Raw genomic sequence first — 25,378 nt, forward strand, 5'->3', positions numbered from 1 at the left:
CCATATACCAAACATCAGGTGGTTTGGTATTCTATTAACTGAATAATTACATTTTGATAGGTGCTTCAATGCTCTCCCAAATCGTGAAAATCACAAATTTTAAAGAGGGTTAAAGACCAAATTTGCAACCTAACCACTACTACGCTACTAATTGTGCTAAGTTTTACAATCTGACGATACCAATTCCTCAAGACCATAGGAACAAGGCTTTGCATTTTGCATTTTATAGAATTCGGACAGCTGGAACCTGGCAAACCAGAAGAAGCTGCTCTTGCGCAGTTGCAGATGGCATATGAAATGTAGTGTCAGATACCAAGCTCAGTTGTCAATCGGTGTTTTCTTATCACCAGATGCCCTCTGAGACATCTCGTTACATTACAGAGTTCGGAGCTGGGACTGTAAACCATTTGGAAATCTTTTGATTCAGAACTTCAGCATATTCCTCTCAAAATATCGTGAACATGCGCATCAACAGATCATATATTTCCAGGTAATACAACATCAGTTGAAAAGAATGAAATTAACATCAACGAAAATTTGAGCTTATTGCAAAAGGTTGTCCTAGGAACTTGATACAAGCCAATAATAATACATGACCAGATAAATAAGTTGGTTCGACAGCACACCAAATACAGGCATTTTTCAAGAGCGAATAATATGTGGTGAATTTTTAGGCCGCCTTCTCTTCCCATTATTCGAGATTTTTGGTTGATTGGTCACCAAAGCATATATTTTGACGGCAAATAGTTCCTTTGGAAGTTCCTTCTGGTCCTGTTTCAATTGCAAGATTAGATTGGCGATGGGAAAGGTGAAGATAGTAACTAGATAACATGTGCAACTCGAGTGTTTACCTTGACGCTGTGTATATATAATCCACACTTTTTAAATAGCTCCCTGAAGTATGGATCGGATCTAGTGACACTGTTATCCACCTTGTCTAACACAAATCCTGAGGAACCACACATGGCATTGTGTCAGAGGAACATCAAGCATATTGTCCTCTTCTCAAAAGAAGAACTACATTCCAAGGCAGATGCTTCATAGCATTTTTCAGATGAGTACACTACACAACTTTCTCTAGAAAAGTATACTGAAGTAATCAGACAGAATATTAGATTCAGCAAACTCACCGTTTCTTGCTATGTTCTCTTTCAGAACAAAAAACCCGTCGGGTTTGAGCCCAACCTGTAATCAACATTAAAAGTGTATGTCCGATTAGAATGCACTGATACTAGGGCATCCACATACATGAAATAACTTGGATATTAGCTCTACTAATAGGCGCATAAACATGAACATTTGGAAGGCTTCATTCAGTAGAACTGTAATTAGGAGTAAAGTAATAAAGCATGGTACAAATAATATGGCTCATATAGGTGGACCGGAGTGTCTTAGAACAAAGCATTAATATCCAACAAGCAATACAACATGTGGACATGTAATAGCTGAAAAATGCACAATGACCATCTTTCTACCAGTGCATAAGAAGTTCATCTGCAAGCCATTATTTCCATGGAAAAGAAATCTGATTATTTTCTGTTCACTAAAAACTAAACGATAGCATTAGCATGCCAATGCAATTGATAAAACGTACACTTAAAGTACAAACAAATACTTCAATATAACCAACAAAAAATGCGCATATGATTGAATATAAATTAATCAACTCACCTTGGCACGATCAAAAAATGAAATAAAATCATCATCAGGAAGTTGCCCTATGCACCACTGGACCCATATCACATCATATCTTCCTTCCTCAGGAGTGAAGTCCTGAAACAAGAGGTGAACTAAATAATATGCAAAGAAGTGGAAAACAATTGTTCAAAGAATATCGGACCAGAGATAATGGCCTACAGATACCAACCTGAAGAGGCACACAGTAAAAGTTGGTAGCCTTGTGTGAATCTTCTCCTCGGTCCATACATCCAGTAAGATTTTCCCGTGCCGCTTCTAGAAAATGAGAAACTGGCTCGACAAGATCAACCTGAAGAACCAAAATTCCAGTTTTTAAGAAAGGGATTGAAAGCACACAGTAAAAGTTGGTAGCCTTGTGTGAATCTTCTCCTTGGTCCATACATCCAGTAAGATTTTCCCGTGCCGCTTCTAGAAAATGAGAAACTGGCTCGACAAGATCAACCTGAATAACCAGATTCCAGTTTTTAAGAACCGAGCCGACGCTTGGGTGGCTTGCTCCGACGGTGTTCGTGCAGCCCACACAGGTTCAATCCCTAGGGATGTTCCTTGTGTGTCTCACCGGGGATTTATTCCCCAGAGGGGGATCGAGTGTCTACTCGGTTGGTAGAGGTAGCCAACAAAGCTGCACACCTGTCCAGGCTTGAACTTGGGCGCCCATCTCCTTCTTAGTCAGTATTCGGGGTAGCTGGCCCCGTGTAATTCAAAAAGAAAAAAGAAAAAAAAAGAAAGGGATTGAAACATACAAATAAGGCGCAACACAAATATCGCAGATAAATCATGAAATCACAGTTGAATTGGATATACAGCACAAGAATGGAAGTATGTCGTTCCTGCCAGCATCATGGTATGAGTACAACTACAAGATGTGGCAGCATATTGGCATGCAGTTATCTTAGGATTAAGGCATAACCTCAAACCTCCTGAGAGAATATAAGCTGCATACCTCATTGAAATGCCTAAGAAGAAGGTTCTTTGTAACCCGCCCGATGCCTGAGCCACAGTCTGCCATAGTTTCAGAAACAGCGCTTAAGAAACAGACAGAGAACAAAGATTCTATAACTTGAACACTATAGAGCATTCACAAAAAGAAGCTACTACGACGACACACACAGAAATAAGCTCCACTGAACTAGCTAAAACCTCTTTGCAGTAAGCAACTCACCAAGCGCGACGAGATGACGCTTCGCGGTGCCGAACCGCTCGGCGAGGAGAGGGCGGAGGAAGGCGTCGCTGCCCTTGACGTCCGCGTCGTTCACGCACCCGTACCCTCCAAGGACCCCCTCGGTCGACGCCTCCACGCCCTACGCCACCCATTCAAGAAACTTCTAAGCTAAATTTGCAGCGAGCAGTGCGCATTCGTATTGGGGGTTTAGGGTTTAGCAGGGGAGCGGGACCGAGTGAGCGTTCTTTACTTGCCAGTAGGCGATTGCCTTGGAGTACCACTCCTTGCGCTTCCCGTCTCCCCCCGCCTCCTCGCCGGCGCCCGCGTTGCCTGCGGCGGCCGGGGCGGCTTCAATGGCGGAGGAGGCGGTGGAAGTGGGGCCGAGCTCTTCTGCCCACATCTCGGTGGCGCTGGAGAAAGCGCGGCCTGCGGAATCGAAGCCGCGGGAATCCATCTCTCCGGCGACGGCGGCGAAGTACGAGCTGCTTGCGTGCGAGCGGGAGGAGCAGGGGAAGGGGTGCAAAGCTACTACTCTAGGGTTTGCGGCGTTTGCCTCTTTTGGCACGACCATTTCCACGGAAGGCCTTGAAGATACCGATTTCATAAAGAAAAAACATTTCTACAAATCTAATCCCATGAATATATTTTCATCTCTCATTGCATACTGCCCCATAATTTCAAGCATAATTTGAACAAACTAATGTTATCGTCAACTTTACAAATTCGACCTCAGCGTATTGAGAAATCAAGTAATAAAACATATTAGATCCATGAAAGTTGCACCGAGAAACTCGTGCATGGTATTCTTGAATTTTTCTCGAACAATGTAACTTGGACATTGAATCACGGTGTTTCCCTTGGAAAGGAATAATGCCCAGTACATGAACAGTTGGTGCCATGAGGACAAAAATCTCAAACTCTGGGCAAATTATATTTTGCCTTGTGCAAAATTCCAGTATATCGAAGCTTTGTGCTATTATTGTTCTCACACGTTGAATCTGAAAAGCATGACATCTCCTTCCTGCACAATATAATCCTTCCCTTCCAACCTCAACTGCAGCGAGAGAGATAACAAGAAATAAACTTATTTGCAACTGACTATTTTTTATTCAGCGAATAAGAAAAACAATGAATAGCTATGCAAACATGTTTACCAGTCCTTTCTCCCTTGCTGCTCCAAGAGAACCAGAGGCAACAAAATCATCGTAGGATACCTGAGGTACAGTAGTATTCATGGTAAAATTAGTAAATATTAACATGAAAAATGCAGGCAAAAAATATATCTGAACTCCAAAAAGGTGAAGTACCTCCAACTCTAACAGCAATAGATCCGAATGTGCAAAAAAAATCATTTACTGGACCTTTACAATTATGCATACAACTTACAGTTTCAGCTCTAATAAATCCTTTTTGAAAGTCACTATGAATAACTCCAGCCGCTTGAGGTGCAGTCATGCCTACATGTAAGATGACATACTGTCAGAGTAATACATACAGTAACATAAATTATTACGAGAAAGCACTGGGAGGAAGAAGAATGGAACCTGAAAGAATAGTCCAAGCTTTTGTTTCCTGATAAAGCAAGATGCAATTAGATGTTTGTATTAACAGCTGAAATAATAACCTTTAGCACGCAAAGGATTCACCTTGTCTCCAGTCGTGAAATAAGTTCTCAATCCCAAAAGGTTATATGTTGCTTTTACCAAATTGCCAAGTCCACTTTCAGTAACACCAAGAGATTTCAAGTATTCTATTCTCTCTTCTAATGGTAGCTCAGAGAGTTCGGCTTCAACCTGTTATGCATTCCACAATTTTGTTAGCATAGAAAGAGTATAGATAGGCAACATCCTTTGGGGCGAAAGATGAAGTAATTTCACACGCATTTCTCCAAAAGCTTTTATTATTTCAGATGCATACAACAAACCTGAGCTGATATTGTAACCATACCAGACTGCAAGTCTGATGCTACTTTAGCCACCTCTTGGACATGAGGATTGCTATCTGGTTCAGCAAGATCAGATTCTGTTACATTAGCAACGTAAATGACAGGTTTCATTGTCAGCAGACAAAGATGCTGTATAGCTTCTTTCTCATGGTCAGCCAAATCAACAGATCTTGCAGGCTTTCCATCCATAAGCGCCTGCTGAATTTTTTCCAATCCTGACTTCTCTGCTTGTTCCTAAGTAATGCAAAACGTTGGAACATAGAATGAAAAGGTCATCAAAATGATAGACTTTGTATGTCTTACCTTCACTTTTACTTGTGCATCTTTAGTTTTGCTCTTCTTGAGCTTATCTAACCTCTTCTCCATCTGCAGTTATTAAACAATTGTCAGCAACTGGTCAAATTATAGATTAGCCCTACTAAGCAAGTATATGGAGATCGTGTCACCAAATTACCTGTTCAAGATCTGAAAATATCAGCTCTAGGTTAATGACATCAATGTCTGACTTGGGATCAACCTTACCATTCACATGAACAATATCATCATCCTCAAAGCATCGCACCACCTGAGGATCCAGTCAAAACGAACATGGATGAGCACAACTCTATTATGTTTTGCAATCTCCAATAAAAAAACAAAAGGGTTATTTAGATTCATGCCATTATAAATATCACGGTTTTGAAATATGCCATTACAAATCCGGTATTTGGAAACATGCCATTATAAATCTCTTGAAATTGGGTCCATGCCATTACAATCTTATGAAAATTGGACCCATGCCATTACGAATCTCCTGAAATTTGAATTCATGCCATACAAATCTCCTGAAATTGGATCAATGCCATTACGAAATGTGCCTGATTTGTAACGGTAATGCCATGGATATAATTTTAAGAGATTTGTAATGGCATGTTTCTAAATACCGGATATGTAATGGCATATTTCAAAACCGCGATATTTATAATAGCATAAATCTAAACAGCACTAAGCGGCAGTGCTGAAAATAAAGTGGCTGCAGTGAGGTGTTCACGCATCATGCGTCAGCCAAAATTGGACAAAAAAGAACATTTGCTAGAGAACTTTATTAGTTTATTCTCTGTGAAATAGAATGAAATGCAATAATTGATAAAGACTGGAATCAGGATGGCCAAAAATACAAAAATATCACTTACAGAACTTGACAAATATATAACGGCATAAACATATTTAAGGACAATAAAGGACTGACCTGAAGTATGGAATCTACTTCACGGATGTTTGAAAGAAATTGGTTTCCTAGTCCCTGGTGTCAACAATCAAATTAATACCCTCATGTGTAAACTAGTCAGAGAACATATCAAACTTGGGCAGTATCGAAGAAAATAATGAAACCAGTACCTCTCCTTTGCTTGCTCCTTTGACGAGACCTGCAATGTCCACTAGCTCTATGGATGTTGGGACTGTCTGCTGTGACTTGCTTAACTTTGAGAGCACATGCAAGCGAGGATCGGGGATAGCCACAATGCCAACATTCGGGTTTATGGTGCAAAAGGGAAAGTTTGCAGCTTGTGCCTTCCCATTTTCAACCTACAATATTTGAAACAGAATTCAATTTCTGTTGTTTCCATGAATAACTTTTTATGCATATGTCAGCTGCATTTCTCTGTGCGAAACATCTTTACTCTACTGATAGAACACCAACCAGCAAAACCATGCAAATTTAGTAAAGCATATCTACTCTTACGAATTAAACATTGTACTAGTAGGCCTTAGGACAACCGGATATTTATGTGGCAAAACGTCGAACACTTGGCATGCAGCAACATTTACCCAACATGCACAATACATCATCCACCAAAAACAATGCCTGCCTACAGAAGAACATGTACAAAGCAGCAAGAATCTATAACCTTTTCTTCCCTATCGATCTTCGTCCGGATAATGCGAGTTCTTGGCAAAATGAATTCCTTCGCAGGAAGCCAAGGATCGAAAAAGCTTAGTCACTTACAATGGCGTTGAAGAGGGTGGACTTGCCGACGTTGGGCAGGCCGACGATGCCGGCGCGGAGGCTCATGCTAATCCTCGCGGCGCGTCCGGACGAGAACCGCCGGGCTCGCCCGCCCCGGCTCCTGCGCCAGTGCAGGAGGAGCGCCGACGAGCCGCACGGGGAGGGCAGGGTTGTCGCGGTCGGCGCCAAGGTGGGAGACCGCGTGAAGCCCGCGAACGCCGAGCCGAACGCGCGCGACACCGTCGCCATGGGCGGCGGAGGAGGAGAGTGCGGGTGGGTGGCGCAGGAAGAAGACGGCGGGGGCGTACGGTTGTCAGAGACGAGGGAGGGAGCGCGGCGAGATGTGTAGATAGATGGATGGCACGTGAGCGGCGCGTCATGAGACTTCAAAAGCACACGTGCGACAATTGGAGCCTCGAATCAGACCGCACGGCCCGAGCAGTTCGCCGCCTCGGCTTCCATCCTCGACGACGGCCTCGTCGCCGTTGCCATGCGCCTCGCTTACCGACGCCTCAAGCCGCCGCGGCAGCCATGCCTCTACACTACCTTCTCCACCGCGGCCGCCGTAACGAGCGCCCCCTCCGCCGAGCGCCTGCTCGCGCTCCTGCGCGGATGCGTCTCAGTGTCCCACCTCCCTCTGGGCCTCCAAATCCACGCGCGCGCCGTTGCCTCCGGCGCCCTCACCACCGACCCTGCGCTCCAGACCCGGCTCCTCGGCATGTACGTCCTCGCGCGCCGGTTCCGCGACGCCGTTACGGTGTTCTCCTCTCTCCCGCGCGACGCCGCCGCCTCCGCGTTGCCCTGGAACTGGCTCATCCGCGGCTTCACCGCGGCTGGCCACCACCGCCTCGCCGTCCTCTTCTACCTCAAGATGTGGAACCACCCCGCTGCGCCGCGCCCGGATGGGCACACCCTCCCCTACGTCGTCAAGTCCTGCGCCGCGCTCGGCGCGCTCGCCCTCGGCCGCCTCGTGCATCGCACGGCGCGGGGAATCGGGCTCGGCCGCGACGTGTACGTTGGGAGCGCGGTCATCAAGATGTACGCCGACGCTGGCCTTCTCAGGGACGCGCGCGAGGTGTTCGACGGAATGGCAGAGCGGGACTGCGTTTTGTGGAATGTGATGATGGACGGGTGCGTCAAGGGCGGGGACGTAGCCAGCGCGGTGGGGCTGTTCCGGGACATGATGGTGTCCGGTTGCATGCCCAATTTCGCAACGCTGGCATGCTTTCTGTCTGTGTGTGCGGCGGAGGCTGACTTGCTGTCTGGGGTGCAGCTCCACACTCTGGCAGTGAAGTGTGGTTTAGAGCCGGAGGTGGCAGTGGCTAACACATTGCTATCGATGTATGCCAAATGCCGGAGCTTGGATGATGCATGGAGATTGTTCGACCTGATGCCACGGGATGACTTGGTGACCTGGAACGGGATGATCTCAGGTTGTGTTCAAAACGGGCTTCTTGACGAGGCGTTTGGGTTATTCTGTGATATGCAGAGGAGTGGTGTTCGACCAGATTCTGTTACGCTGGTGAGCTTGTTACCAGCTTTGACTGACTTGAATGGTTTCAAGCAGGGGAAGGAGATACATTGTTATATCGTCAGGAACTGTGTGCACATGGATGTATTCCTGGTGAGTGCTTTGGTGGACATCTATTTCAAGTGCAGGGATGTGAGGATGGCACAGAATGTGTATGATGCTGCTAGGGCCATTGATGTGGTTATTGGCAGTACAATGATCTCAGGTTATGTTCTTAATGGGATGAGTGAAAAGGCAGTGCAAATGTTCCGGTACTTGTTAGAACAGTGCATCAAACCAAACGCTGTTACTGTAGCTAGCGTGTTGCCAGCATGTGCTAGCATGGCCGCTATGAAGCTCGGTAAGGAGATCCATGGCTATGTTCTAAGAAATGCGTATGAAGGAAAATGTTATGTGGAGAGTGCACTTATGGACATGTATGCAAAATGTGGCAGACTTGACCTGAGCCATTATATCTTTTTCAAGATGTCTGCAAAGGATGAGGTGACATGGAACTCAATGATTTCAAGCTTTTCACAGAATGGAGAACCAGAAGAAGCTCTAGACCTTTTCCGCCGAATGAGTATGGAAGGAATAAAGTACAATAGTGTAACCATATCTTCTGCCCTATCAGCATGCGCGAGTTTACCAGCTATATATTATGGAAAGGAGATTCATGGTGTTATCATAAAGGGTCCTATAAGGGCAGACATATTCGCTGAGAGTGCTCTGATAGACATGTACGGCAAATGTGGGAACTTGGAGTTGGCTCTTCGTGTTTTTGAATTCATGCCTGATAAGAATGAAGTGTCATGGAATAGTATAATTGCTGCCTATGGAGCTCATGGTCTTATTAAAGAGTCGGTGAGCTTATTGCGACATATGCAGGAGGAAGGCTTCAAACCAGATCATGTAACATTCCTTTCTTTGATATCTGCTTGTGCTCATGCTGGGCAGGTTGAAGAAGGACTCCGACTTTTTCAATGCATGACTAAGGAATATCAGATTGCACCACGAATGGAGCATTTTGCTTGCATGGTTGACCTATACAGTCGTTCTGGGAGGTTAGATAAAGCTATACAATTTACTACGGATATGCCATTCAAGCCGGATGCTGGCATTTGGGGTGCCCTTCTCCATGCTTGCCGTGTGCATCGCAATGTTGAACTTGCAGACATTGCTTCCCAAGAACTATTCAAGTTAGATCCTGGTAATTCTGGTTATTATGTCCTCATGTCCAATATCAATGCAGTTGCTGGACGATGGGATGGTGTGTCAAAAGTTAGAAGATTGATGAAGGATAATAAAGTCCAGAAGATACCTGGATACAGCTGGGTAGATGTTAATAACAGCAGCCATTTATTTGTTGCAGCAGATAAAAGCCACCCTGATTCTGAAGATATATACATGTCCTTGAAGAGCCTTCTTCAAGAACTAAGAGAGGAAGGCTACATTCCGAGACCAGATCTATGTCACCCCATGCACCCAGACAACAGCGCACAGGTCAGCTTTGATAACTCAAAAATTGTTTGATCCGTTATGCACCTTTATTCTTTGTCTAACCTTATGAAAATACTTAGCCTTCCCTTGAATAAGGTGCACTGTTTTGCTAATCTCAAAATCCTATTCCTTCCTTGCTGCTGATCCATTCACAGCCTTCAATTCAATCAGACACTCGAATCATACTTAAGGTTAGGTAATTGTTCTAGCAAATGAACAAAATCGCAGCATCTTATGTTTTCCTTCAAATAGTATAAAGACGAGCTAAAAGGGAATGCCGTTCTGGTAGAGATATGGTGCTCTCCGCTTGCAGTAATCATGTTCTGTCATGGAACCATAGCAAAGCCATTTTAACCTAATTGAGGAATCAGTCTACTTTGGTGTGCTGTTGTGTTGTCTAGAATACTAGGTTAGATAGTAATTGCAAGATATATCCATGTATAACCTAAGTTGTCTTCTCCATTGCAACTTAGAGTTTAAGGCTAATATCATTATCTTGTTGTCGGTTTTGGCAACTTGATGTGTCCCAGTGGCACTGATATGCTCTTCTGCGAAAAATCAAGGAAGAACACATAGAGACTGCTGCCTGTTGAAAAGCAGTGTTTGTATGCACTTCTACATTTCCATGAGAAAAGTGTTAAGAGTACGAGTGAACTCGTTTGCAATCTCTCAGACTCGATAAAGAATCCAGGCCTCCTTTTTTGCTGTTAATCTATGGTATCTGAACTTTGCCAATCCCATTTGTGGAGTTATCAGCAATAAGTTTTCCATTTCCCCTTTTTCCCCCTTCTGTTTAAACTCTTCTACAGAAATTAAAATGGTTCCATGGCATGTTGACAGGTCCATGCTGTCCCTGCATCTCTTTTGCACTAATATGGTGCCTTCATACTGGTCTGGTCTGCAAGCTCTTTCGATTCTTGAGCGCTGTCAATGGTGAAAATTTTCTGTGTAAGTTCTGCCAGTTTAGCTTGTCCGCTTTTCTTTTGTTGAACTTCTACATCACTGTTATTTTCCATTGCACTCAACTCTCTCATTATCTGAAGCAGCATACATACTGCAGCCTGTAGGGATATACACCGACACTCAAGCATGACAATATGTGGAAAACCAAGGGAAAATCTGTGGAAGCACGTTGTTTGATACGGACATTTTCAAGGAGAAGCTTGACAGTGTTGGTACAATGATGAAGGCTGATAATATTCCTTTCTTGTGCTTCTATGAGCTATTGAGTCAGTCAAATCATTTGGATAAAGGTAATTCTGCACATCATTAATTAATCAGCACTGTAGTGTTAGATGATTGCCGTTAAATATTCGAAAGGACTTCAGACTTCAGATAAATTAAATTACTTAAAGTTGGTATCTATGCAATATTAGCCGATGTTCAGATCCATAATCTGATCCTAAACAATATCAATCTCTCACGCACAAGTTCTACATAGTTAATCACAATACACAGCAGGGTCACTTTATACAACATAAATTCACGTTTCTTTTAGTCCTGTATTTCCGTAAGCAGAATTTAACTCATATGTCATCGTCCAAAATTTTCAGCCTATTTGGAAGCCTCCCACGCTGCATCTCTGCAAGACTTTCAGGATTACTTATCGCATCCAGCATCCGGTCCAATAATTGAATGAACTGGCGGTCTTCATGAGCAACCCGGGGATCCGAAAACCTGTCGCCATGTGGCTCCTGGTCCTGCATGTCCATTGCAAGCAGCAACCATCAATAAACAGAGAACTCTTCAGCAGAAACCATTGATACATGACTACATGCTTTCTCAACATGAGAAGAAAGGAAAAGATTCATGAGTACATGATTCACTTCAGCATGACCGGAATCCTCCACTGGAAATTATTTAAATGCATTTCTTGTACGGAGGTAAGTAAAACTACGAAGCTCCAGTCCGTTGATGAACTAATTAATACTGATACATGTAACTAAAGCCGTTTTTATGATCTTGGGATTGAATTGATACTACACATGGAAATCTGAATACAGCCCTATCTATTTGTTGATACAACAAACATACTACGATGAGGTAGACATCGAACCTTGATTGTGGTGTCTGTTTTGATCGCGTTGCTGCAGAGCGATCGATTGCTGACCGGCAAAAGAGGACGGCGGAGGATCCCCTCACCGCGGCGGAACAACCGGCCGGAGAGGCCACCGACCGACTGGATTCTTCCAAGCACCATCCTGGACGCCATGTCCGCCGAAGCGATTGGTTTGGTTGGTTCTTCTCTCTACCTTTCCCCTCCACCAAGCATGTAGGTTGTCCAACCACAGCAGAAATCCATCCTTATAGAGACCGAGACGGAGGCCTTTCCAGGGTGGTCGCGTCGGTGGGGCGGACCGAAGCCGAGTCGGCCGTGGAAAGCGTCGACGACCTCGTTGCTTCCGGAGCTTTTGACCAGCTGCCTGCGTCGCATGGGCTGAATCGGCCGCGACACGCGTTCGGTCACTGCTGTGATCACGACGAACGTAAAACATGCAGTTGACAACTTTTCTTGCGTTTTGTTATTACTGCTGGTATATTTACTCATTGCTACCTATCGTAAATTTACGTCCGCCTGGGCGAGTGATTAAGCCCCAGGCCTTGCCACGTGGCCTAGATTTTGGGTTATAAACACGTCTACGCGTTTTTTTACCTAAGAACCGGGAGTTTTATTAATCGAAGTTAGTAGAATTACCATCTTTCGTGAGGAGCTCGGATACATAAGGACGTGCGTCTAGTCGCAAAACCACATACCCCGTGCTCCTTACGCTAAGTGAACAAGCTCGTTACGCGTTTTGGTTCGAAAGAACCTCGAGTATAATATTTTGTCAATAGTCGTACGATCACACTTGGCTTGCTGGCCAACCTAGTTTTCTTGAGGCTGCAAACCTGCTGAAGATGTTTGAACACGAAAATTTCAACTAGGATATTATTATAATCATTTATTTGTGTTGAAATTTGTATTAAAGAAGTAGATGAAGAAAATCATAACGTATATAAGAGAAACGGATAGATGAGTATCAAGTGGAGTTACACTTTGGTGAAGATGCTCACATAACTGCTAACATATTTATGTATCAGCGAATGGTTACACCTACACATTAAGATGTAAATGAGTATATATAGATAGTTTTATCTCACTGCTTAGTTTTTTTTTCACGAGAAGAGGATCTGATGGAGGATTCCATCCGCAATCTTGACCTGGGCAGCACGAGTCTCCTGTGGCATCGACGCCTCCCGTGTTCCCATAACAATAAGCCCGTCATCTTGCCTCACAAGCTCTTCAGGAATCTATCTACACCGTTTTTTTTTTATAGCCGGATCTTCTTTCGGAGATCTACATTGAAAATTTTAAATAGAGTTGTACGTGCTAGGGTCTAACCCGAACCGATAAGATAACATCTTTATGCCTTAACAGTGAGCCTTACGCCCTCTTGCTCCGCGCTAGAGGAAGATGTGGAGCATCTGCGTGGACGACGAAGACGAAGACTGACTGGCCGGAAGTGAAGTAGTCCTGCATGCGGTCCAGAACTGCGACTTTATATTTCCTGTATGAAAATTGTAAAGCACCCCAAAACATTAATTGCCATGCAGTCATACTTGGCTTTGCTGGCCGACTAGTTTTCTAGAGGTTACAAACATAGTATTCCCTCTGTTTAAGAATATAGGATGTATCTTGTTTTAAAAAAGTCATTAAAATTAAATTTTAATTGTTAATTTCTCTTGTAATATTTTGTCAATTGTTATAAAACCAATATTTTGAAATACAAATATATTGAAACAAAGTTTGTATATTAAATATGTATATAATTTAACTAATTGTCAATCAAAACTTATAAAATTTAACTTTTTCGAAACAAAACACGCTTATATTCTTTAACAGAGAGAATAATTAGCAGTAAACTGTCATTGTCACACTAGAGATGCCCCTCATCTAACTGTCACCAACAATATACCACATCACATAGCCTTATAAGTTTTGCCAAAGAAAGCTAGGTTACTGAAATATCAAGCTGAGTTTTAACTCTCAATTTGCGACAATCTTCTTTCAGCGTACCGAGATCCGGTATTGTAGTTGTGGAAATAACATCAAGTGTGTGATGACCTTCCTTAGTAAGCTATGGGTCATCACCCCCAATGCATTAGAGTTCTTTTTCTTTTTCTTTCTATTTGGTGTTTTGTGTGAAAAAAAGATTTTGAAAAGGTTTTTACAAAACTCAGTAGTAAATTAGTTAAGGATCTTAATGGTTGGAATTCAAAATTCTTGAATTCATTATCTATTCAATCCTTGATCATACCTAATCCTTCTCTAGTTCAATTCAAATCTTATCCAAATCCTTGTTTAAAACTAATCTCTCATCTTTCTCAAATTCTACCTAAATTCAAATTTAAATTTCTTATCTACTCCTATTCTTGTTCAACCTCATTTTCCGTTTCTCTTAATTCACTCCAAGCTCAATATAAATTCAAACCCTATTAAATTTCTCTGCAAAAGTTTCTTTTCTAAACCCTAGATATACCTAAAGTGTCTTTGGGCTCAATCTTGCTCAAGTCCAAACTCTTAGCCAAGTCTTCTAGAAGACCCAACAAAAATGATCTACGAAATCTGCAAATTTTCGCGGAGTCCTGAACGGCCCTATCTTCCCATGAAGTTTCGGAGTTCAAAACGGCCTCAAATGCAAATCTTGACAATACCAAAGTTGTAGGTCTCGTCGAGAGCTTCGATTTGAACCTATGAAAGTCTCCTTTTGGATAATGGAGCTAGGGTTATGGCCTCCGAAATTAATATTGTGCAGATAAATCTGAGTTCAAACAGTTTATCTTGTGCTGCATTTTTGAAAATCAATATGGTGTTTTCAGAAGTTCCAACAAACACTAAAGTTATAGATCTTTTTTAGTACTATAATTTAGAGTCCAAAAACATCTAATTTGGAGTCCAAACAGTGGAGATATCATCCTTGGAATAGAGAGATACGAAAAAGAAAATCTTAACTGACTCGAACTCAAATCTGATTCATGTTCAGCTTAGACTCCACCTCAACAAGCTGCTCCTAGCCCTATAAATAGGAGTTACACACCCTCTTCTACCCCTATTCCACACCCCCAAGCCCTAGATGCCGCTGCTTCCCTCTCCGTGCGCCGCCGCCATCGCCGCCCGTGATATGCTACGTCATCGTCTCCGTGAATCCTCCTTCCTCGACCATCGAAGCAAGGTGAGGACCCCTTCTTCTCCCCTCTTACTACTTTTTTACCATCATACTAAGTCCCTAGCCAAGCCTTAACTCTGGCCAAAGCCCGATCTACGCCGTCACGGTCGTCGTCGTCGCGGACAGCCGCTCCATCACTGATTGGCATTGACGTTCCCGGCTGACCAGAGGTCAAATCACCATGCCCTTTCACTAGTGCATGACCCATGATGTTGGCCATGCCCTCACCAACCAATTCATCTAGTAGATCAGCCAAACCGCCAGGATCAAGGTTGACATGCCCGTTGTCTGGTTTCTAGACGTGTTTTGCGCGCGTACCGGATTTTCATTCGCGTTCCCCATCAATCCAAAAGTCGTATGAATGCACCAACCACGTCACGGCGTGCCCATCGAGTCTTCTACGTGACCCTAGGAGCTCATCCCTGTTTGTGCAATGACACGACCGGAACGCGATTGTCAACCATAGCATGTTGCAACCATCACACATCTCATACCGCTGATCGTTCTTCCTCTCAGGGGATGATCTACCCAAAAACATTCTGTAGCATTGTGTTCCCAGGAAATATGAACATCTCTGTTCAAACAGTTTCTCAAATTTCGTAGCCATTCTCCTGGAACGCGAGCGTCTTCGTTGCTGCGTCTGTTCGCGGTCACCACCAAACCTAGCAGCAGTCATCGTTGTTTTGCCGCTACCTTGGATGACCCCTTCCAAAACCAAACATACCGCTGAGTTAGTCTTTCTGCGTTCTACGCTATGCTTCACTCGTTTCGTTGAAACACCATTGAAGCCCAACATCGATGTCAGTTGCTACACGCCCGATCGCCATCTCCGACGAAACCCGAGTCACCGCCGCTACACAGAGTCACCGGTAGTATCCTTAACCTAGAAGCATAACCCCGACCATTTGATCATGGGTGGTCGAGACTAGATCTCAGCGTATCCCTTCTTTAATCCAAGAAGGTACTTGTATAGCATGCCAAGTCAGCACCACATCATTTTCCTTAGCCTAGTCAGCGAAGTCTAGTTTGCCCTACATTTCTTGAATCTTACGCAATAATATTGTCAAGCCTAACGCAGTGATTGTGCAATAAAACATTTTCTCATAGGAAGATAGTTCCGATAAATCAGTATTTCCTTTTCGATCTAATCCATCTCCTGAAAGCTATTCTCTTTTCGTCTTAACTCCAATTTAGGCGATTCTTGCGTCTAAATATTTCTAAAATTATACCTATCTAACTATAGTGTTTTTAAAGTGTTTTAATGGTGTTTGATATGTTGTTCTTAGTGTTTTTCTTTGAGTTGTTTGTCGGTAGTTCTCGCGATTAGTCGGTAGCATTCCGGAATAGTTCGAGGGACTTCAAGACCAAGGTTTCGTCAACACTGAACAGCATTAGGTAAAAGGCAAGTGTTCTTGATCATATTGAACCTATGTTTATGTTTTGTTTTACAAATTGCATGCAATGTTTGTCAACTTGATGGGTAGTCACCTATGTTAGGGTTTAGCTAGTTCTTCCTTTACATTCCTTGAAGCCTAAGTGGTAGTTGATATGAGTCTCTTGGGTAGAATTGCTTAGTCATGCTTTTGAGATGTTGGGAAGTGTCATATACATGTTTAGTGGATATATGCAATGGTGATGATGAACTTGTTCTAGTAATATGGAACCCTAGGACTTGGGCAAGGAGTTGGTTTGATAATGGTAGTTAATGTGTTGGGCTTGTGGATATGTTCCAACAAATTTATTTGTTATTTTCCCTGTTGGTTTGATAATGGTGGTGGGCTTGTGGATACGTTCCAAGAAAAAGGTGTTAGGTTTTGTTGGTTATTTTCATGTTGGATAGTTTTTGCCCAAGTGACACATATAAGGACTGGTTCGTGGAGTGACAACCCAAGAAATATCGTATCAAACATGAGACCGATATGGGTAAGACTTAACATATCAATTAGATTCCTGGCTGGCATTCATTGGAGTACCAGGACCTAATTGATGGACTATGCTTCGTAGTGATTCTCCTGACAGCACACCATTGGCCTGTGTTAAGTGTTTCGTGAACACGACAACATGAAAATCACGACTTGTGGCTAAAAGTTGGACAACATCTGCAGAGTGTAAAATTATTATAATAGTCGTGCATGTGGTTATGAGAGACTTGAAGTCTCACGTGATTAGTGGGTTGTGGTTATGGGTTTGGTTGTAGTTTTTGTTATAGTACAGGGAGTACTAGATGGTTATAGTATGCAAGGTCAGGAGCCTTGTATGCTGGGTGTTATACTATATGGGTTACATTTACTTTATAATTGTTTAATATTTTTTGAGTCTAAATATCTTTCTTTTACTCATATTTATGCAAATATACCATGTGTTAGTTTATTCTTAACATAAGCCTACATATCATTATCTTTCTCACACTTGTTGAGCGCGTCATATGTTCACACTTACTATTTTCTCTATGACATGCGACATGTGTGGTGCTGCTCAGTGAGTGAAGATGTTGAAGATTATCAAGATGAGGTTGTGACGTTCTAGGCGCGTGTCTTCCGGTCGGTTGCCTGCGGTGTTGTTGGGCATCAGTGCTTCTGTTCCGCTGTAGATATCTACATAGAAGACAATATATATTAATTGTTGTAAGAGTAATGTTTATTCTATAAAATTATTATTTTTGTTACTTCACATGTGATATCCTTATGTGTGTTGAGCATCCTGGACACATATAAGCCGCATCTGGTTTTGACCGTTAAAACCGGGTGTGACAGCCATCCGCTGCACAGGCCACCGACGTCGCCGCCTCCGGCCACCATCGTCACCACTTTGCGTCGGTTGCCGCACCCCACCCTTCGTGTCGCGCGCAATTGTTGTCATGTGCCCGTTGTCTCTGCTGCGTGGTGCTGCTGCTGTGAGAGGGAGGCAAGCAACCGAGAAGGAAAATAAGAAAAAAGAAATAAAGAAAAAAGAAAAGAGAAAGAAGAAAAAGGAGGAAGAATGGGTTTTGCATGGATTTTCATCGGAATCGTTGTCAGCTCGTGATTCACACAGTGAGGGTAATGTCTTTGTAATCCCTCTATGCTTATCGATAGTTTGGCGGTTAATTTTGTCATTGGACACGAGAGTGGAAGCTTGACCAACCACGAGAGTAAATTCGAAGGCTGGCAATGAGTGGAGCCAGTTCCGACTTTGTGTTTAAAGCGACAATCGTAGGTCTCGTCGATATTGTTCTAGTGGCGCGATCTTGTTTGATTTGGAGAAACGATTTAGGAGAAACGTTCAAATCAGTGTGTTATCCAGTAGGTTTTCCTCGATGCAGTAACTCGATTCGATTTTCGACCTACTCAGAGTAAGACGTCGCCTAAGTCGTAAACGCAAAGTTGTAGGAAATTCCTTGAAGATGCTTCAGTTGTAATCCCTTGCTATCGTTGGTTAAGCGGAACGAGCGTTACGGCTCGGTCAGCAAGCAACCCCGTGTGTTAGTTGAATTCCCGAGAAAAAGGTAGAATCGAGATTTTGGGGTTAGACTAGAGAGAGAAGTTCCAACATCCAACGTTTAGTCATGTGGTTTTTTGGGATAACTTTTGAGTACGATCTTGTTCCTCAGGTTTTGGAAGTGTCAATGCTAGCGGTGTAAGACCGACTTCTTGTCACGGTTAAGGCAAGTGCATGACGAACCCATGATTAGCTTCCTTTGCATGACAAATGTTTTGCTGATCTATTTCAATTGTGTTTATTCAATTTTTGAATTTTCCTTTATTCGTATGATTCAAGTTCAAGAATGAGTTCATGTCAGCATTCCGGTTTCAAGTTGTTCCAGTTTATCTATCATTCATGGTCCGGTGTTACCAGACAATTTGATTCTTATGTTCATGATCCTATGAGTGAGTGCTGGTCCCACTTGCTCGGTTTTACCGGTAAATGCAATGTAAATTCAGACGGTCCGTATCGACGAAAATTATTGTCTTCTTGTTGTTTTCAAGAAAAAGGAAAAACTCAGTGTTTCTCATTCTTCTTTGACGTTGTTGATGTGTCCGGTTTCATAACTGTATTTGCTGAGTGTTTTTTACTCACACTTGTATTTCATTTGGTTTTTAGGTACCTCTACTCGCGACATGTTCGAAAGGGGAAATAGCATCGCGTAGTGGTAAGTGATCACACTTAGATCAATTTATAGTAGTATTCATAACCTTTTAGCGATGTACTTGGTTATTTTGGTCAGTTTGCAGCTCTTAGCTGCTTCTGGTGTAGTGTGACGAGTTCGTGAGATGTTTCGGTACTAGTTTTAGATGGTTGTGTTTACCTTTTGCTTATATATATCCTGTATGCGATGAATACGTTTTTGCTATTCAAGAAAAGCAGTAAATATAGGGAAAACTCTAGCGAAATTTTTTATAATTTTCGGACTTGTTAGATTTAGATGAGAGTCGGTAGCAATCCGGATTTATTGAAATCCAGGGTGTTACAGTATCATACAATCTGTTCGAATAAAGATACAATACTCTTAGAATCTATAAGACGAACACTAACCGGCCGGAAGTGATGCATATCCTGAACTCCTGCTGTTGAACAGGGTGTTCTTACAGTCCCTGCCTTCGCGGTGAATGAAAACTGCATGGCACGCCCCAGCCTTGTTTCACCAGCTTGCACTGGAAAAAACGGAGGCCAATGTCATCATCAGAACCGACGATGATTTGAACTATGCGTTTTGGTTGTGAAGACTCCATATATTGTCATGCATTCATGTCTGGCTGGCCAACTGAATGTCGGATCGCTAAAAAAAAGGAAAAACAGAAATACTACTCATGGCATTTTCAGCCAAATTACTATGGATTTATGTTTCGAGATGCAGAGAAAATTAAAACGGTCCCTCTGCGCAGCAAATCAAAGGATTTCGCTGCTACAGTATCACCGAGGATTCCTCATCCAAGACCTGCACTTCCCCCTTTGATGCAATGACAGCATATGATCTGCATGGTACCATGTAACAATTTATCATAGGAATAACTGAATAATTTGGACGTCATATGCTTGCTTCCTTGGTCCAAAAAACATACTTTAAAGTGTCTGCTTATGTTGAGAAATTACCGAATGAGTTTAAAAAAAAAGAGAGAAATTACCGAATGCCAGAAATAATCCCATGATCCACGACGCCAGCAATTTTGGCCAGGCCCTCTGCTACCTGACCTGTAAAGATTGCAAACCATCCAGCTAAAGCTTTACACAAGAAATGGTTACTGATTTACCAGGCTGAGTTTCAGCTCCCTCTTGGCAATAATTTTCTATCAGCGTACCGAGATCCAGGATCGGAGTTGTGAAAATAACATCAAGTATGTGATGGCCCCCCTTAGTAACCAATGGGTGGTCACCCCCCAGTGGACAGCACTTCCAAACGATGGCCTCCTCCAAACCTTCATCACAAAAATTACATGCAGTGGTGGCTAAGATGAAGGATCCAGATTCAGCAATTCAGCAGCTGTTCAAGTTCTGAAAAGTTTAACGGGAAGTGTCGTATTGACAAGCGCACCTCTGCATCCCCTAGGAACAAATCGTCGATCTCTTCAGCGGTGTCTATCCAGTTTCCCTGAAATGATCTGTTCCTCTCTTTATGAACATTGCATAAAACTATCTGCTCTGAAGCAACAGAGGATTTTCTTACACTTTTAACCAGGACTGGAATGGAACCCTCGATGCCATTCACATATTTGTCATTTCCAATGATGAAGGCAAGTCTGTCTGCAGATTTAGCCATTTCCTGTATAAACAGGGGAAAACAGGGTTGCATTTAGATGGATCAGAGATCCTAACACATATATTAGTCTTGTCTAAATGTACGAATGATGCTCAATAAGAAAATGCCAACGATGTATGGTGACTTCCTATTAATTTGTGTTTACGCATCCAAGTCTCTGAAGCCTTCGCTTACCTTCTCCTCCATGAATGAAGGCTCTCCGCTTTCGATCTTTCGCCGCCCGATGACAGCAGCCATGGTGCCGTCTTCAATTACATCAGCATCAGTGAAAGCAAAATCAATCTATACGTTAGTGAGCACAGTTTCAGTTGTTGTTCTTGGTGCCTAGGTTGTCTACAGACTGATGGTTACAGCATTGCGCATGCTTACTTTGGTGCCTTCCTGGTAGCTGCCAACCTGTATTCCTGCCTTATCTGCCTCACTTGCACTGAACACGGACCTGGCTGATCAACCCCAAGAACCGATTGCCAAGAGGGAGCTGAAACTCAGATCACAGCACACACTACACACCCGTTCAAGTTGTCATAGAAACCATCGCTCCAATTGGACACAGTCGACACAATTTGGCATCCCCAATTTGGGATTGAGCCGTTCCTGATGGAGGAGATGCGCGTTCTGGAGGAGACCAAGGGCATCAGTCTCCCCAACTTCCTGCCAAGATCGGCGTTCGATGTCATGCTCAAGAAGATGGAGACAATTGGTCAAGTGCCGCAAGACCTTGTCATCGAGGTGTTTGCTTCAGCACTCGGACAACTTCCCGCAGGTGCACTCGTCCTGCCGCCGCGCGGTCAGAGCACGTCAAGGAGCTGCTAGAAATGGAGCTGGTGGCGGACCTACACGGCGAACCCCGACTACATGAAGACATGGACGGACATAATGTAAGGCCATGGGAAGTTCATGGAAGCTGTGAAGGACAAGGTCGAAACACAAGAAGATTACCCTGAAATGTGTTGGGGAGGTGGACGTGTCACATCTGAGGATGCATGCTGCAGATGCAGGCGTTCGACTTGAGGGCGCGGCAGACCCCGCGTACTGGAAGAGCATAATGCCTCGTTGACGGGCTGGCGCTCCACGTCCTCCGCGGCGTCAAGCGGCTCGTGGAGAGCGATCTCGAGGAAGAACTCGGCAACGATCTCCTGGGCAACATGGCTGGGGTGGACCGGATGCTCGCGCTGTCGCCGAGCACCGGAAAAGAGGCAGCGCCTCAGGAAGAACATCGACCTGCTTCAACACGTTCTGGCGTGGACTTTGTTATTCTCCTTGCTGGCTACCTGCTATTACCTCTTGTGGAGATGTGGTAAATTAACTTCTGTGCTAACATGCGCAGTGATAACGTTTCTAGGGCATTCTAGGTTACAAAATGCCAGAACAGAAGGACAGTTTGATGTTCATCCATCTCGAATGCCAACTGAACAAATATTCCTACACTAACCTACCTTCCTTATCTGAAATATTTCAATCCCACAAAAAATTGATGATCCCTACGTTGAGGGAAATGCGACCGTCTGTAAAAACCGGAGCACAAGGCAGAAGACATATTCGAGTACCATATTCTCTTAACTGCATAAACCTCAGTCATAAAGCAACATATGATTATCCCACATTACATAAAAACCCGGCCTTAAAAGATGACCAGACAAGAACAGCTAAGATTAACCAAAACACAAGTTAGGTTCGCATCTCCTGCAGCTACACCGAAACACGTCAGAATCATCCCAACGCGCCTCGGAAATGGTGCCCGAGTAGCTTCCCTTCCTCATGGGGTGCCTACTTGGATCTCTGCCTCATCTTTCGGCGCTTCCTCTTGAGCCTCCTCATTCTCTTCTTCTTCCACTGCACAAATTCAAAGCAAGAAAGATCAATATTATTTCGGCAAACATATAGCTTCAGCAAGCAAACGTAAGATTCTCAAGACAAACATGAAAAGCAACAAGGTGCAAATTCCTGCGAATTGTTTGGGATCAGAATTATTGGAGTGATTTACTCATCATGACATGATCAGAAACACGGACCAAAAGTTCTTCATCATATCCCCCAACCCAAGCTGACATCAAACATGTCAAATAATCATAGCTCGTAATGAGCAAATTGCAAATAGGACGTGATCTCATCACATATTATGTACGAGAAACTCATTAACGAAGCATTAAACTCTACCGATGGAAAAATGATAGCATGCAGTGTATTGGCATTCAGAATGAGTAGGAGGTATTTCTCATCAGATAGATCAGAAAAAAAGTAGGTTTTCCTCATCATGCCAGTACCATCGAAACATTCATACAAAGAGATAACAAACAATAGACTAGGAACAGAACAGAAACGAAAAATAACTAGTGATTTGTGTTCTCTCAGACAAATGCCTCGATTGTCCCCATGGTTTAATGGAATGGATTAGATCGGACTCGTCATCTGTGTTTCATCATCACGGAGAACATGAAAGCAAAACCAGTAGATGCAACAAAACTCAGGAATTACAATCACCAATACTGGAATCAGAGCCTCGAACACCACTAAAGAGTTCGCACAGAGCTACTTCTGCAGTTCTACTACACGATTCGAATCATCAGAGGGCAACCGCGCAACTAAACGAAAAAAGATAACCTATTTCGTGTTCTCTCAGACAAATGCCTCGATTGTCCCCATGGTTTGATGGAATGGATTAGATCGGACTCGTCATCTGTGTTTCGTCATCACGGAGAACAAAAAAAGCGCAAACAGTCGCCTAAAAAACCCATCACGAATTGCAATCTAAACATCATGTTATCACAGGGAAATCGCGCGACTAGGCCGTAACGAAGGAGAGGAGAGGAGATCGAGACGAAACCTTGGCCCTCATCGCGGCGGCGGGGGTGGACCTCGCGCTCTCGGTCTCGTCTAAAGGCGGCTGCGGCGGATTTGGCGAGTTTGGGGGGACGAGGGTGAGTGGCGGCGTAGGCGCTCGCTTCTCATTTATAGAGCTGGGATACTGGGTGAGATCGAAAACCCTAACCGTGACGCCCTGATGGACGGCTGAGATCTTCCGGTGCGCGAAGTTTGAAGCGGATTACGGCTCTGGTCAGTGGGCTCCGATCTGGATTCGAAATGGACCAGAGCGCGAGGCGGTTTACGAGGAGCGCTTCTAATGGGCCTTCGGGCTTCGGCAGAGATTCGGCTCAATCTCATGCCCGTTCTACTTCGTACCCTCTTTTTCTATTTTTTTCCCTTCCCACAAAAATCTTAAGGGCATGTTTTTTTATTATGGAGTCTAGCTTCTAAAATCAGAAAAAAAAATAAACATGCCGATTCTAAAATTCAAAATATATGATCTAGGACCAGATTGTGCGACAATCCGTAATCTAGAAAAAGACTACTTTTAGATTATGTATTGTGAATTGTAGCACATATTTACTCGTTATGTCATTACAAAATAATGTTTCACTTCTTCTTCTTTTTTTGTCTATTCGCTCTCTCCCTCTTGTTGTCACTCAACCGAGTCAAGCTCCTGCCGCTCGCACCTCGACCTCCCTCTTCCTCTCCGACGAGCTCCGCCACCGCGAGCTCTTCCACCAAAGGAATCGAATCATTAAGCTCTCTTCTTCCCTAATTCTGGCAAACTGCCACCGCGGTCGCCGGCCTTCTCCGAGTAAGCCTTCACGCCAGCAGGTTCACACTGACTCCCTCTCCCTTTTCCCCAACCTCTCCCTCCTCCTCTTCGTTGTGCACAAGTGTCAGTAGCGCACCTCTGTCGCCGGGCCGCCCTCTCCGTCACCGACCCATTCCGTTACCCCTCTGCCTCCGCTCACACCCTAAAAAAGTTCCCTGACCTTAGAAACATGTGAAGCGCCCTCTAGATGACCTCCTCACTCACCCGAGCTCAAAGTCGACTTCCTCCTTGCCGCTGGCAACCAAAGCTCATAGTCCACCTCCTCTTGCTCGCCACTACATATGCCGCCATTGCCCTCGTCTGCTGCCTAGATCCACCTCCTCTAGCTCCATCGTCGCGGTCGTCCACCACCTCCTAGTCCACCAAAGCTCATGGTCCACCTACTCCTGTTGACTAATTAACCTTGCCTCTCAAACAGACATTTCAAGGATAACCCCTGAGGGTAAACTCAGGGCCATTGCTGGGCCGCTGCGAGGATGGCAGTGGCGGTGCCACCCATGACGAGGATGTCTAGGTGTGAATGGTCAATTGATTCCAACACAAACTAATTTTAAGGATTTTCTGTGTGAATGTCTGTTTTCTGAACCTGTGCACTTTGATATTGAAAACCAGCTTTTGGAGCTCTGTTGGGAAAACCAGCTTCTGGAAGAAGGACAAATCTTTTTTCAGGGTTTTCAACTGAGCAGGTATTGTCTGTTGCCTATTTTGTACATTTATCTCTATTAGGAAGACAGATTCTGTGATCTGATTGCTCTGAAATACTACTTGAAGATTATTCAAAATTTCTGTAAACTACTCCCTCCGTTCAAGACTACTAGGTATATTTTATTTTGGCTCAGTCTTTGAAGTTAAACTTGGACCATTATTTTCTCACAAAATATATAGTTTATAGCTACAAAACCAATATAGTGTGAAAGAGTTTTAAAATATAAATTTAGTTGTATAGTTTTTATACACTAAACATTTTTAAAATTTAACTAACTATCGATCAA

At 43.6% G+C, this 25,378-nt stretch overlaps 4 protein-coding genes, 1 long non-coding RNA gene, 4 other non-coding genes and 1 pseudogene across 10 annotated transcripts; 1 reads left to right on the top strand and 9 right to left on the bottom strand.

Annotated features, from left to right (window-relative positions):
- Positions 1-439: 439 nt before the first annotated feature.
- LOC133913453 (alpha N-terminal protein methyltransferase 1-like) lies at positions 440-3,464 on the bottom strand. Its single transcript, XM_062356618.1, has 8 exons — positions 3,111-3,464; positions 2,861-2,999; positions 2,642-2,700; positions 1,868-2,140; positions 1,672-1,773; positions 1,131-1,185; positions 852-949; positions 440-771 (listed from the first exon to the last, which is right to left on the bottom strand). The coding sequence occupies exons 1-8, from the start codon at positions 3,462-3,464 to the stop codon at positions 643-645; spliced, it is 1,209 nt and encodes a 402-aa protein (XP_062212602.1). The 3' UTR covers positions 440-642.
- A 158-nt stretch (positions 3,465-3,622) lies between these two features.
- LOC133913452 (uncharacterized) lies at positions 3,623-7,176 on the bottom strand. The gene is made up of 11 exons (XM_062356617.1): positions 6,793-7,176; positions 6,183-6,371; positions 6,034-6,087; positions 5,260-5,370; positions 5,109-5,171; positions 4,785-5,039; positions 4,507-4,653; positions 4,405-4,432; positions 4,247-4,317; positions 4,015-4,074; positions 3,623-3,914 (listed from the first exon to the last, which is right to left on the bottom strand). Exons 1-11 carry the CDS (start codon positions 7,039-7,041, stop codon positions 3,846-3,848), a joined length of 1,296 nt encoding a protein of 431 aa, XP_062212601.1. The 5' UTR covers positions 7,042-7,176; the 3' UTR covers positions 3,623-3,845.
- Positions 7,177-7,282: 106 nt separating this feature from the next.
- LOC133913451 (pentatricopeptide repeat-containing protein At4g21300-like) lies at positions 7,283-11,494 on the top strand. 2 transcript variants are annotated; one of them, XM_062356615.1, is made up of 4 exons: positions 7,283-9,805; positions 10,643-10,750; positions 10,849-11,055; positions 11,356-11,494. In XM_062356615.1, the coding sequence occupies exons 1-2, from the start codon at positions 7,283-7,285 to the stop codon at positions 10,673-10,675; spliced, it is 2,556 nt and encodes an 851-aa protein (XP_062212599.1). In that variant the 3' UTR covers positions 10,676-10,750; positions 10,849-11,055; positions 11,356-11,494. The 2 variants fall into 2 exon arrangements, with proteins under 2 accessions (XP_062212599.1, XP_062212598.1); XM_062356614.1 differs by having other exon boundaries at positions 10,863-11,055.
- LOC133913455 (uncharacterized) lies at positions 11,139-12,014 on the bottom strand. Its single transcript, XM_062356620.1, has 2 exons — positions 11,859-12,014; positions 11,139-11,502 (listed from the first exon to the last, which is right to left on the bottom strand). The coding sequence occupies exons 1-2, from the start codon at positions 12,012-12,014 to the stop codon at positions 11,329-11,331; spliced, it is 330 nt and encodes a 109-aa protein (XP_062212604.1). The 3' UTR covers positions 11,139-11,328.
- Positions 12,015-19,529: 7,515 nt separating this feature from the next.
- Positions 19,530-21,960, bottom strand: LOC133910787 (probable ribose-5-phosphate isomerase 4, chloroplastic; annotated as a pseudogene).
- Positions 21,961-22,279: 319 nt separating this feature from the next.
- On the bottom strand, positions 22,280-23,735 carry LOC133913456 (uncharacterized). The gene is made up of 2 exons (XR_009909037.1): positions 23,568-23,735; positions 22,280-22,576 (listed from the first exon to the last, which is right to left on the bottom strand). It is a non-coding gene; the product is annotated as an uncharacterized LOC133913456 (long non-coding RNA).
- On the bottom strand, positions 22,701-22,777 carry LOC133913874 (small nucleolar RNA SNORD18). Its single transcript, XR_009909114.1, has one exon. It is a non-coding gene; the product is annotated as a small nucleolar RNA SNORD18 (small nucleolar RNA).
- Positions 22,936-23,004, bottom strand: LOC133913875 (small nucleolar RNA Z105). Its single transcript, XR_009909115.1, has one exon. It is a non-coding gene; the product is annotated as a small nucleolar RNA Z105 (small nucleolar RNA).
- On the bottom strand, positions 23,087-23,174 carry LOC133913867 (small nucleolar RNA SNOR75). The gene has a single exon (XR_009909108.1). It is a non-coding gene; the product is annotated as a small nucleolar RNA SNOR75 (small nucleolar RNA).
- LOC133913868 (small nucleolar RNA SNOR75) lies at positions 23,355-23,442 on the bottom strand. Its single transcript, XR_009909109.1, has one exon. It is a non-coding gene; the product is annotated as a small nucleolar RNA SNOR75 (small nucleolar RNA).
- Positions 23,736-25,378: the final 1,643 nt, after the last annotated feature.

This window comes from Phragmites australis, chromosome 3, assembly GCF_958298935.1.
Source record: "Phragmites australis chromosome 3, lpPhrAust1.1, whole genome shotgun sequence".
Taxonomy (NCBI): Eukaryota; Viridiplantae; Streptophyta; class Magnoliopsida; order Poales; family Poaceae; genus Phragmites; species Phragmites australis.